Source organism: Lissotriton helveticus, chromosome 2_1 (genome assembly GCF_964261635.1).
Source record: "Lissotriton helveticus chromosome 2_1, aLisHel1.1, whole genome shotgun sequence".
NCBI lineage: Eukaryota > Metazoa > Chordata > Amphibia > Caudata > Salamandridae > Lissotriton > Lissotriton helveticus.
In genome coordinates, this window is record NC_136059.1 from 482,812,908 (window position 1) to 482,827,395 (window position 14,488).

General features: G+C 44.6%; 1 protein-coding gene across 1 annotated transcript in view; it reads left to right on the top strand.

The window, feature by feature from the left end:
- ZSWIM6 (zinc finger SWIM-type containing 6) overlaps positions 1–14,488 on the top strand; it is a 527,701-nt gene that overhangs the window by 440,640 nt on the left and 72,573 nt on the right. The window contains exons 8-9 of the mRNA XM_078675132.1: positions 4,187–4,333; positions 12,696–12,956. Of these exons, the coding sequence (XP_078531258.1) occupies positions 4,187–4,333; positions 12,696–12,956 (408 nt within the window). The remainder of the gene's footprint in view (positions 1–4,186; positions 4,334–12,695; positions 12,957–14,488) is intronic.

The window sequence follows — 14,488 nt, forward strand, 5'->3', positions numbered from 1 at the left end:
ACCAAATTGTCATGGCTAATACCGTGCCCAAAAACCATCACGAAAAGGGTCCTAAGAAGAAAAAACCCAATGCCCCCTGGTTCACTCAGACCCTAGCAGATAGTCACCTTTTATGCCGGAGACTAGAAAGATACTGGAGACAAACTTATGACACGGTCTCCAGATCACGCTATGTACAACAGAGGAAATTATATCTCTCTGACATAAAAACAGCAAAAAAGGAATATTACACTAAGCTCGTAACGGAAGCCCACCAAAACCAAAAAACTATCTTTACTATAGTTAAGTCATTTACCCATCCGAAAGCCCTTACCATCGAAATACCCCCCTCAGAGAGCCTATGCAATCAAATTGCAGATTTCTTTGTTGACAAAATTGTCAACATCCAGAAAGATTTCCCTCCTCCTTCGATAACCCCCTTAGAGGTAACAGTCAACTACCCTCCTCTCTCCAGTTTCAAATCGGTCTCCCTGCAACAAACTAGTAAGGCAATTCGGGCCTGTAAATCAGGAGCGCCTACTGACTCCTGCCCTCCCATCATTCTACATCACCTGATTGAGACAGTTAACCCCTACATTAATGCCATCATTAATGAATCTCTTGAATCCGGACTTGTACCGGCTGACTGGAAGAAGGCCACCGTAAAACCCCTGTTGAAAAAGCAGAACAAGTCTCCAACAGATTTGACTAACATGCGCCCCATCTCCTTACTTCCTATCCTCGGCAAAGTCACGGAGCACTTAGTACATGAGGAGCTTAAAACTTTCGCAGAAGCCCATAACATCCTGCACCCCCAACATTCAGGTTTTCGCTCCGGTCACTCCACCGAAACAGCTTTGATCGAACTCGCTGACTCCATCAAATTCCTGCAGGATGAGGGCAAGCAAGCTGTCCTCATCCTGCTGGATCTTACAGCAGCGTTCGACACTATCTCGCATGTCATCTTAATCAACAGAATGCGAGAGATTGGCGTGACAGACACAGCCTTGGCCTGGATTTCATCATTCCTATCTAATAGGTCCCAGACCGTGTCCCTCGGTCCTCACCTTTCCTGCGAAAAACTCATCACATCTGGAGTGCCCCAGGGGTCCATATTAAGTCCCCTATTTTTTAACATCTACATGGCACCCCTCCTAGCTGTGATAGAATCACATGGGATTCTAGTCGCGTCTTACGCTGACGACACTCAATTGGTCGTCACTATTGACAAACATCGGACTGACGCAGATCTCCGGTTCAAAAACTGTCTCTGATGTTTTTAAGTGGCTAAATACTAACCATCTTGGATGCAACAGTGCTAAGACAGAAATCATCCCACTGGGTAAAAATCTGTCTTTTTGTCCGAAAGACTGGTGGCCCTTAGGATCAGAGGCCCCTCCAAGGGCTGTATCATCAGCCCGGAACCTAGGCGTGCAATTCGATTCATCTCTCTCCTTCGATGACCACGTCAAGATCACTGCCGGTCGCTGCTTTGGACAAATAAAATCCCTAAAGAAATTCTTTGATTTTCTCCCAATTGCAGCTAGAAAGTCAGTCGCGGTAGCTCTCATACTTTCTCGACTCGACTACTGCAATGGCCTTATGGCCGGAGTGAAAAAATCTACTCTCAGAAAGCTGCAGTGCATCCAACATGCTGCAGCCAGACTGGTTTTACAACTCCCCAGAAGGTCATCAGCGTCGGCAGCACTTAATTCGCTGCACTGGATGCCGCTGCACAAAAGAATCCTTTTTAAACTGCTCCTCACAGTTTTTAAAACTATGCAAAATACAGGGCCCCGCTATTTTGCAAATCGTTTCACGCGCTATAATCCCCCGCGCTGCCTGAGATCCTCCGGGACAAATCTGGTCCGAATCCCCAGATTCAAATTCAAGACCAAAGGTGGGAAATCCTTCACTGTTCTGGCAGCCAAGGCCTGGAACAACCTACCTGTCAACCTTAGATGTACAGAAAATGAGAACAATTTTAGAAAACTTCTCAAGACATGGGTCTACCAGCAACCAGACTCCTCTGTCTTGGCTGCTATTTAGCTCCACTCCTTTATCACACTCCACTTCTTTCAGTTATCCGTTCACAGCTTGCTTAGCGCCATGATGCTCCCTTGGGAGCGAACGTCTGCGCTTTACAAATGCACATAAATATCAAATATCAAATACCATTCAAAGCAGCTAGTCCGAAATTCAGGCCCATTGCCCCTCAGTGCCTTAAAAACTGTGCACATTGCCTTGAATTGTGATAGTGTTGTAACTGGTAGCCAGTGCAGAAGCCGGAGACCATCTCGAGCTGAGGCAAACCTTGGTATTCCAGTTGGCAGTCTCGCTGCTGCATGTTATACGTCTGACCAGATGTTTTTTTTTTCAAGTTCAGGTACAGACTATTACAGTAATCAAGGCGGGACAAAATGAGGGCTGAGACTGCTGTCCTGAAACCATCTACTGGAAGGAGAAATTTAATTTTTCTCAGCATCCTAAGGAGATAGAAATCGGTAGATACCACTCCGCTGACCTGGTCCCCAAAATCGAGTTTATGATCCAAGATCACACCCAAGTTTCTGGCTTTGTCTGCGGGAGCTGGTAGCTTTCCCATAACTTCAGGCCACATGTCAGGAGACTAGATGTGGGGATTGTTCCCAAATATAATGACCTTGGTCTTGCCTGCATTCAATTTCAAGCAATTGGAGGCCATCCAACCAGATACCTTTCAGACAATCATGACCTCTCGCGACCATCATGTCTTTGGTCCCTTGTTGAATGGACAACACAATTTGTGTGTCGTCAGCATAGGATGTTAGTTGCAGCCCGAAGGACCTGATCCGTGTTGCCAATGGACTGACATAGACACTAAAGAGCGTGGGGCTCAGGGGGGGGAACCCTGCGGCACCCAGCATGGGAGGGTAAAAGGCTTAGATTTGTCCTGCCCCATCTCAACTGTTTGGATTCTGTCTGCCAAGAAAGGTTTCAGGAGGTGCCAGGCCCTCCCTTCCACCCCTACCTTCGACAAACAGTCTATCGACACACAGTAATGGACCATATTGAAGGCCGCATACAGATCCAGAAGGATCAGGACAGCAACCCCTCCCTGATCAACGGCTGCTCTAACCTCCTCAGCGGCCTTGATCAGGGCCAGCTCCGTGCTATGCCCTGCACAAAACCCAAACTGCTTTAGTACTTTGAAAGAAAGAGCTGAGCTGCCTGTTTTTGGCTTTCGCCAGAAACTTGGCCGGCAGCGGCAAACGAGATAAGGGTCTGTAATTATTGGGATCGTCTTTATCCAAATTAGTTTTATTTATTAGCGGGAGTAATGAGGCGGATTTCCAAAGCCTAGGGTATTCGCCCACGTCTATAATGGTTTTAAACCAAGGCGTAAGGATGGAAGCCACAACCTCAGGAATATTTGTGAGTACCGCAGCTGGGCAGGGGTCCTTGGGAGAACCAGAGCGCGATGCCCGCAGAAGGCTTGTAACCTCTGAGATCTGAAGCGGATTAAAACCCTCCAATCTATCAGACACTGACATCACCCCTGAGGCACGACTAGCTGTGCTTCGCCCATCTCCCCTTCTCCCTTAGAAAAGGAAGAGAAGATAGCCTCCACCTTATTCTGGAAAAAAGAGGCAAGCGATTCACAAAGTGCTGGGCTACTATGTGAAGTGGGTGTGTTAGGCTTAGTCATATTGGTGATGGTCCTGAACAGTTCTTTGGAGCATGAGTTGGCCTCCTTTATTTGCTCCGCAAAGTACGCTTTCTTGGTCTCTAGGAGTAGTTTCTTGTAGCCACTGAGGCTTTCTTTATACTTTTCTCTATTATTGATACTGTACCCTTTCCTCCAAGCCCCTTCAAGCCTTTTGCACTCTGTTTTATGCTCTTGCAGGTTCACTGAGAACCAAAGTGCTACGGGCTGGGCTCTCCTGGGGGTAAAAAACTTAATTGGCACAAATTTGTCACATGCGCTTTTAATCCACCTAGAGTACAGGTCCGCTTATGTGTCAACATTTGCTGGCAGAATTTGCGTATTCAAAGACAGAAATTCACCATCTCCGTGCTGTCTGTTTTTCCAGGCCCGAATGGAGGTGTTCTCCTTGGGCTTGTGATTAGATGTGCATTTAAGTGTAAGTACTATTTGGCAGAAACAGTGTGCTGTTTTGCTTGGAACTGCTTCATCTGACTTGTTTTTTCGCATTCCACTTTCTAGAGCTGCTTCACAAAGGATTAACCTCAATAACCAATCTTGAAGGTTGGGTCGGTCATCCACTTGATCCTATCGGTACTCTCTTCAGCAGCCTAATGGAAGCCTGTAGGGTGGATGACGATAGCTTCCACGGATACCATGATTTTGCAGGTATAGAAAGGTTAATTTAACATTGATGTATGGCCTAATTCTGATTTCTAGCATTTAAGCTTTTAATTGTGATGTATATTTCTGGAAACTGGTTTGTTGCTTCAGAAGGTACATTATCTGGGAGAGAGTTTATATTTTTGTAGCATGAATCGGTTGTAATTCACATCCTTCCCTTAATTCTACCACCTAGCTTTTGAACTTCATGGTATGTTTTACTCAGAACACTTGTATGGTGTAGGTATTGACGATAATCTTGAATGATTCATTGATGTTGACCTGAAGCCCTCTATGCTTCACAATGGAGATAGCTTTATGTGGTCTACTATTGATTTATGGACATGTATGACGCTGCAAGGAATGAGGTGCAGTGATATGAGCAGAAATAAAATGACTTGGAAAGAAAATGTTTGAATGAAACTCTCAGACTTTACCTGTTTTGTCTTTACTGTAGATCACATGTTTTGCACACTGCTACCATCTAGTATTTGGAGTGATATTGCAATTTTTTTCCTCCTAAGTAGAGGTTGCCAGGTGCCTCCCCTCGTTCCACCAGTGCACCTGCACATAGACTCGCCTCCAGTTGTATTTTGGAAGTTCAAGTTCCTTTTGATCATCTGGGCCTGACAATCTACAGAAGTGCAATCAGACTCACTGAAATTGCAGCTAGCAACACATTGACAGCTGAATGCTTAAGAAACAAATCTGACTAAAACAAGTTCAAAGCAAAGTCATATTGCAATGAGTCTTAGGCTGTCTCTTATGGAGAGTGCATTCCTCCTATTTAGTTCTAAATATATTAAGTTCCAATAGTCAGACCAACTTAGTCGTTAATCTGTTTCCCAAAGGACCACAAGGAATTCTTGTTTGGCCCACCAGGCAGTAGTGCCAAATACTCGCTTGTACATGTTCTTTTCCAGATGCTGGTTGCAAGTGACTGGTTACTGAGGGGATCTAGTTCTGCATGAACTGTTATGTGGAACAAGAGCTTGTTACTGTGCAGCTGTTCCTCAATTTCACACACCCCTTCTCCCCCAACTACAAGTGACCGTCAGTGCAGGCTCCTTCCTCCGAGACGGAAGCACATCTGGATGACCTGACAATCAGGGGCCAATGGTCTGCTGATCAAGAGCCTATATATCAATGCACTGGAATTGATGGTTCAGTTAGCACTCTAAGCATTTTTCAATTTGGTTCAAAACAAAACTATTCTCACAGATATGACCGTAATGTATTTTGTTCAGAAATGGAGGGGGTGGGGGGGGGTTGGGGGGGGGGGGGGTTGATTGGGTGCATGCAATCACCAGGTTTTCCCAGAGTAGTGCCAACAATCTGACATTGAAAACAGAAGGACTCCGCAACAAATGATCCAGACACCTTCCAGGAGTATACAGCGACTTACTGGACCTGCTTAACATGGTGAATCAAAAAAGGTACGAATGGGAAATGACCACCTGGATACTTCAGCAATAATTCCAGTGCTGGGGCTGGAGTCTACCTTTGCCGCTAAGAACTCAAAATGCTAAAGCTTCACCATCTGGTACCAACCGGGCATGGGCAATGCCCTATGGATTTGTGTACACTTTTCTTCCACTCCCACAGATACCATATGTAGTGAGCAAAATGCAACAAGCACCTGTGACTCACTCTTCAGAGAACTCACATGGTTGAGACAGACTTCATATACTCACTAGTTCTGGTATTGTCCTTAGTTCTCAAGAGGCTCCATCAGGACCACATCACATTCAGCCCCCTTAGTCTCAGGGCCTTAAATCTTGCGATTTGGCACCTGAGGTCTTGGAGTCTTAATTACCTTGAACTCCCAGAAGAATGCATGCACATTTGTATTGAGACCCATAAGCGAATAATGGCGTGATAACCAACCAAATGGAAAAATAAATGTCCACTTTCTCTAGTCTCAGCAAGCAGGCATAAAGGCCTCTGTGACTGTTACTTGGTGCACCTAGAGAAAACAGGCTTGGCAAACAATTCAGCCCATATACATTCTGCCACTGTAGCAGCCTACTTGCAAAATAGATAACTGTCAGTTCCTTCATGGGACTTAAACATTGTTCTCCCAAGGCTCCTGGTGCTGCAATTAGATGTGTAAACTTTCACAAACCTCATGTTCTGCTAAAGCTTTTCTCTCCATACCATGACAAACCATTGATCTGCCACTTTTCCTACAACTTCGTTTGGTTGCAGAATGGACTTACAAATGTTAAAGTCGAGAGCCCTTATGTACTATATAGACAGTACTAAATCCTTTAGAAAGGCAAAGCAATTCCATGTAGCTTTTCGCAAGCCCCACTTAGACTAATTTCCAAAGCAAGCCTTGCTAGGGTGATTGTGAAGTGTATTTTAAGCTTGCTCTGCCAAAGTAAAGCACACACTGCACTCTGTGCCTGGGGCACATACCAATCACAACAGAGCGACACTGGCTTCCCCTGAAGATATCCCACTTGCCGACATATGTAGAGCTGCATCCTGGTACACCTTACAACCCTTTACCAAGCACTGCATGGATTTTCATGCCCGCCTAAAAGTATAAGTACTCTAACTGTCCTTAAAACTTTGTTCCAAACTTCTTCCACTAAAGCTCACAAGCCATTGCTTCTGATGGATAATTCTAAATGCAGATGCATGACCTTGTGAATTTCCCAGAGACACCAGATTGGCTAGGCAAAAGTTAAAAGCAACACCCTCACACAAGCAAGTGGCACTGTGACTCCACACATCTTCATCCACTCCGGAGGTGATTAACAGTAATATATAAGCACCTCCCATGCTCGCTCTTGTCACTTCCTTTCTTTTCATGCCTCGAAATGCAGATCCCGGGCTCAACCCCTTTCATCACTTGGAAAGGAATTTTCTTTAAAACACTTCCCAACGTGTAACATATGTCACCCCCTAAAGCAGCAGGATTCAAACCTTGTGGGAGCTGTTGCAGACAGGTGTCAGACAAACCCCCACCCCACACAAACACACACATGGTGTGCCTTTTGTGTTGGAATTCTTCACGTGACTCAAAGGTATGCGACTATTGCACCCAGATGAACTGTAATGCCATCCACGAGCATGAGGCAAAGCTCTACTTGATGAATCACCAGAGGGGATCCACACTGGTCCCTTTCCAGGTCCATGTCCAAGGTGAGGACCTGCTCTTGAATAAGTTCCAAAGGCAGATTTTCTTCATGGTAAGTCTTCAAATAATTTAAAGAAACACAAGAAGGTCAGACAAGACTCTTTCCCTTGTCACCACACTTTCCAAAAAGGCACAAGTGCATCACCGTGCCTCCAGGTCTTCCAGTTCAATGAGAAGCAGATTCAGGTCCCAGTGCACTCAAAGATTCCCAGACCATCAGCAGCATTGGAGTAATTAGAGGGCTTTCTTAAGTTTGCGCTGCACATCTTTTACATGCTCCCTCTCACATTTATGGAGTCCCAAAGAACCACAGGGACTCACTCGCGTTATAACTGGCTGTTTTGTTCTCAGTGCAGTCTGGACTTCTTAAGCCCATTTCTGGGATATGGGCTCAACAGAATAAAACCTGGCCACCAGGGGCAACCTTCATCCCAGTCTTCTGCCCCTCCGACCACAACCTCAAATTCCCTATAGTGTGCCCTGACCAGCACACAGCTACCCAGTAGGAAGCTGGAGCCCTCACTTCCTGCAAGGATGGCAACAAATCACATCTGACAAATAAGTCCTGCAGATTGTCTAGTGGGTATACACCCTACCTTTCCCTTTCAACCCACTGCACCTGCCACCTACTTCAGACCACCTATCAGAAGATCACATGTTTGTTTTATGCCACAAAGTGCAGTCTCTTTTGGCAAAAAGCACTATAGAGAGGGTACCTGCCTTGGAAGTAGGGACTGAATGTTTTTCCCCGCTACTACTTTGTACTAAGGACAGCGACCTATGTCCTTCCCTAGATCTTCACCCTCTTGATGCCTTTCTGCAAAAGAACAAAGTCAAAATGCCTACTCCGGCCCCGGCTCTCTGTCCTGGATCCTGGACACTGGATGATGATCTTGGACCAGCAGGATGCGTATTTACTTCTCCCTGTCCTTCAAGCCCATAAACTCTACCTGTGATCATTGAGGACTTGAGTACTTTGTTTGCTGTACTCCCTTTCAGCCTCATCAGTGACCCTCTGGTGTCCAGAGGTGATATCGGTGGCTGCTGCCAATCTCCAGGGTGGAGGTTAAGGGGGGTTAACAGTTCCCCCCCTACGTCAACGACTTGTTGTTGAAAGTGGGCTTACCCCAGTTAGTCGCTGATCACATCTAGATTACTTATCTCCTTACATCTTTGAAGTTCTCAAACAATCTGTCAATGTCGCACCTTGCTTATTTCGCGGAGGCTCCCCTTCATCGAAAGAAGACCAATGAGTCCAGGTAATTTGGGGTATTTTCATGTTTCATGTCTGGGTGTCTGTGAGGATGGCTTTCCGACCTTTGAGCCTGCTAGCCTCTTGCATCCTCTTGCCAACTATGCCAGATGAGATATGTCTGATTCCATCCAGTTTTTGGAGGGGATTGCCAAAGACCTGCAGTGGTGGCTGCTCGACAGCAGCTGGACCAGCATTAAACCACTCTCCTCCCCACCCCCGAGTTGATGGCGACAGGTGCGTTGCAATTGGGTTTGGAGGCCATCTGGGAGATGTGGGAATTGGAGGAATTTACTTTTTCATTAGAGACCCTCCTCCATATCAATTTGCCGGAGTTGAGGGCAATTCGCTTTGCGTTAAAGGCCTTCCTTTATTCCAAGGTACTGCAGGTGCAACTACTTAGACCACACCGCCACCATGTGGTACTGCAAGCAGGGTGAGGTGGGTATCCTGTGCTAAGAGGCTATACGCCTCTGGCTAAATTATCAGGGAATCTCTGATCGTAAGCCTCCTGGTAGGATCTTTAAATGCTAGGGCAGATCAACTCTGCCTGCAGCTACTAGAAAATCACAAATGGTAGTTGCCCCCTGAGGTTGCACAAGGCTTCTTCCAACAATAGGGAGAAACCTACCTCGTTCTCTTTGCTAGAGGCAAGAATGCGCAGTGTCATCACTTTTGTGCACTGGGGTTCCCAAGGAGGCTATCTTTCAGACTTATTCAGTCTAGAGTTCGGCATGGCACTACTGCATGCCTTCCCGCAGCTACACATACTGTCAAATTCTGAAGATCAGGAACTGAGCCCCAAATCCTTCTAGTGGCTTAGGATGGCTCTAGGAGTGTGGGACCTGGATCTTCGGGGCCTTAGCATCTGTCCCCTGATCAGGCTGCCACTTCATGATTATCTTCTGTTGCAACAGCAGGGTATAGTCCTGCAGCCGAGTCTGCGCAATCTGCACCTCCAAGCCTGATGGTTAAGCAGCAACAGAGGATTCCCCTGTGACCTTGTTCCAGAGGTCCTTGTCCTCTTGACAGCCAGTCATCCTTCAATGAAGTATGTGTATGCTGGATGCTAGGATACATTCGTGGCTTAGTGTAGTGCCCTCAAAACTATGGGATGCGCGATGTTCTTTGTTTTCAGCGTATCAAGGATTTGCTGTGGGGACATATAAAGGTTATAGGTCAGGCCTTTAGGCCTTTACGTTTGCAGGACCAACTGAACAAATCACCGGTTGTGATACATATTCTAAAAGGTTTACAGCACGTTTCCAAATGAGGTAAATCTGGTTAGCACATTTTTTATGTATGCCCCTTTTGAAATTCATGATTATTCATTGAAGGTGGTGATGTCTTCATGTTGTTGTCTGAAAAGTTTCTGTGTTCCGTCCCTCATCTCTTGTTTCTTTTCATGTTGGACAGTCTATTACACTTCTGGACAACTTTGCGTCGCCCCATCCTTCAAGAAGAGACGCCATAATTTGGACCACAAAAGGGCACTCCTCAAATCGTACCAGAGAACATCGGGTGGATGAGCAGCTCTTTGTGGGGTTGTCTGTGGTGAAGAAGAGCAAGGCTGTGCAGAAATTTACAATTTTTCGATGGATTGTTCTCTTCATTAATATCTGCTATGCACTGGTTTAGAAGCAGCCCCAAGAAGCCCAGAGGTCTTACTCCTCAAGGACCAAGGCTGCTAGCACTGCATTGCTATGTAAAGTGCCGGTCCTGGATATTTGTCAGGGAGCTACATGGACATCTGTGCACGTGTTCACAAAGCAGTACTGTCTTGACAGCCACGTCTGTCAAAATGGTAATTTTGCCCTCTTGGCCCTGCAGGACTTTTAAGTTTGAGCCACTCCACAGACTCTCAACCTTGGGAGGTGCTGCTTTGGTGTCTGTTCACACGGTGAGGAATCTACAGTTAGAAGTAGCCATCAAAAGAACAAGTTACTTACCTTCAGTAAAGCTCTTTCTGGTGGATACTCCGTCTAACTGCAGATTTCTCATCGCTCCCCCACCTCCCTGTTCTGTGGTATGGTCTCTTCAATCTATAAGGAGCCCAATCTAGTAATCTGCACACCGGCTCGTTAAATTTGATGATGGACTTCGCATCTCAGGGTGCGGAAGAGTTCCTGAAAGAAACTGACGTCAGCAGATATTGGCAAATATATCCAGCTCCTGTACGTACTTCCAGAGCGGAATAGCATTGACTTGAAGGCACAGAGTGCAATGTAGAAATCAGTCATTCAGCTAGTGGAAAGGTGGAGTCAGCTGGTGACTACATTAATCCTTGTATTCTCAGATCAAGGTCACAGAACAAAATACAATAAAGTCCTGAAATAGCATGGAATAATGAAGGCAATGGTCAGTCTTAGATTCTCCATTAGGCGATCAAAGTCGAGCAATGAGAGCAGTTTTCCATAATTACCCAAGCTTTATCTTGCCACATGCTGGATTAAATAGGTGTTTTTAGAAAACTCTTCATTTTAGTTAAAATCCGGAGTCTAAGATGTCGCAGGCTTGTTCCATGAAGACAGTGTTCTTGAAGAAAGGACATCTTTGTTTTAAACCAACACTAATGCATGGTTTTCTAGAATGACGTAAATAAATTGCTGCAGAGTGCCTTTTACACCAGGTTGTAATGTGGACTTCTATGGACCCATCCATAAATCAGAAATGTGGACATTTGGCCAAGGCATGAATACCTTTTTTTCTGCGTAGGAAATAGTGGCATGTATGCAACCATAGTTTTGCAGCTTTTTCTTTAACCATCTCCCCAATTTCAAGTGAGGCCGAGTAACTGCAAAGAAGAACAATGTTGGAGAAATATGTAGTCTGAAGTTGAGCTTTGTGTGGTCCGTCATGGTATTGTGGTCAGCACCAGTTACTCGTTCTTGGTACCGGTCAGCCCTAGTTGAATAACAATATAACATTTCAACCCCAGCTGCTATATGGAGGTGTATTTGTGCATAGTAAATTTATAATAGGTAAGTAGCTTTTTTCAGATAACATCACAGCCATTTGAATGTGGGCCACCAAAACCTATTTTAACCACTTTCGAGACAGTACACAAAGTAATATAAATGTACCCTCTCATATAGCATTATTTTCCTTAGATCACATTTACGTGGTCTTTTCCAGCACGTCTTAATTGGTAGTGCTGTCTACTCCCAGGAGCGAGGAGTGCAGTTGTCTGAGATGCTAGAATTAGTTACCGTGCTTTTAACACTTTATTTTGTGCAAGTGGAGTAGTATTGAGTTTATGCACCCTAAAATAAACTACACTCTCACTATTGTTTACTTGAAATATGGCCTCGCCGTCAATGACCTTATTCTTATGGGCAAAGCTCAGTTATTGCGATAAGTGTTTCGATTCAAAATTCTCCTGGTCATGCATGCTTATTCAATTTAAAAAATGCCAACTATTGAGGGTGGCTCTTCTTTCCATTTTGCTTTGACCAATACCCCACCTCCACCCCAGCCCCCCAGTATTTCGAAATGTAACACTGTGCATTTATAAATGGCCAACTATCTGCCTGCCCGGCAAAGAGTCTAACAATCGGTCTTTGTTTTCAAAGTATGATTGTAAATATGGCTTGTAATGAATGATTGATGGCGTTCCTGCTGCAGCTCTTATTATATTTTTGAGGGGAAGGTGGAGAACGGGGATTACATTATTGGCCTTTCTGCTGTGGCCAGCAGCAGAAGCTACGCGTGCTCCTACGTTCCCTAATTCAGTACAGGAAATGAATTTCTTTGTTATAACTGGATGAAAAGAAACTGTAAAAACAGGTAGCAGCTGTCGTTAGAATTATTGAAGGGAGTTTTCACCTTCATCCCTTGAATTTATTAAATCGGTCAGAGCTTTAAGAAGCATGATAACAGAAAAGGTTTTGTAACATTTGTAAATATCAGATTACTTGAAAAAGGATTGAACGGTATTTAAAGTTAATAACATGTGCTGACCTTTTCAGAGCACACTGGGCAGTGCAAGTCTCTGGAGTACCAGCACCTTCCTGTGCATAGGTTCTTGGAAGAAGGCGAGTCCTATTTGGCGCTGGCGGTGGAGGTGGCACTGATCGGCCTGGGACAGCAACGCATTATGCCAGACGGCCTGTATGCCCAGGAGAAGGTGTGTCGGAACGAAGAGCAGCTCATTTCTAAACTGCAAGAAATCGAGTTGGACGATACTTTGGTGAAGATTTTTCGAAAGCAAGCAGTCTTCCTCTTAGAAGGTACAGTGGACCCAGTGGTGGAAGTTTAATGGCTGATCTGGAATGACATTTTTGTTTGATCACTTGGGGATTTTTGAGGCAAATCCCTCTGTGTGGCCACCTGACTATAGTAAAGATGGAGACACATTCCTTTGTCTGTTTAGCTGTTATGTTGGAAAGCAGTGCAATCTGTATATTTAGAGCTACTAATTGGATAAACCAGAGACATAAAGAAACAGATTATTGCATGATAATGAATATATATTTTTTCTAAATGGTGATTTTTAACATTCTAATTGGCGTTGTTGAACATCAATGAAATTGCATATCCATGTGCTTCTCATGTATATAAGATCCTGTTTCGATAAAAATGAAACCACATTTATAAACCTAATATACTGCCCCAGCTCAATAGGATACTGATTTTTGCAATCACCTGGATACTTAATTGGGCTCCATATTTTTTGCAGACCTCTTGGGTTTAATACACGGGTATCTCTTCAGTATGCATGTTTAGTTTATAGAGCAGACCAACGCTCAGAGGCATCTTAAGTGTGACCTTGGGCACAAGCAGTGTCCTAGCCTAAATCTCGTAAAGCCATTCTTAATACTTCCTAAACTTCATGTAGCAGGAAACCTCACAAACCTTCAGAGGATAGGATGTCCAGAGTAACACACCTTTGAAGGAGCATGCCCTGCAAGCTTTTTTATTTTATTTTTGCTATTGAATTTTTAATGTGCAGAGTTTGGTTGCCTGGGCCAATCTGAGCAGACCAATCGGGAAATAGCGCATGAGCAAATGTTGTAGCGACTCGGGACCAGTTGGTCCAGCACACAAATTTTGTCAAGTTCAACAGTAACAATGATTATCAGACGCTAATATAAATTATTGATAGCAGAATCAGCAATGTGTGTAGTTCATTCTTTATTGATTTCTTCACTAAAAGACTGTAGCCGTAGCCAACGAGTTTCGTCCTTCACGGACTTCTTCAGGGCTTCAAATAACATGTCTGCATATAACAATTATTATACATGATTATACACTATTTACAATAAAAACAGCTATACATTTTACACATTTACACACACTTCTATACAATATGTACACAAACTTTTATGATGGGCTACTCAAGGAGTGTCCCGGAACGGAGGCTAAAGCTTAGATGGGTGCTAGTCTTATGTTAAACAGATACGTTTTTAGAGATTTGCAGAATGTGTCCTCATCCAGAAGAGATCTTAGGGGTGCACTGCTGTTCAGCCAAATGCCTGTCTAGCCTTGTAGTGTGGTCACAGCCAAAAAGCCAAATGATAGTCTTTTTCGAGTTACTGTAGGTAATTAACTGTCAGCCAATCTGTCACTGCTGCGAAACACATAGTAAAAGTGTGCTTGACAGAGACCGGGTCTCCCTCATAAGAGCAATAGCTGTGCACTATCAGCGTACCGTTCTAATGTCGACTGACTCATTCATAAGCCCTCTTAGCTTTTCTGGTAGTTAGTGGTTCTCACTGCAGAGCCCTGTGGCACCCCACATTTTATTGTTTTCACATCTGAG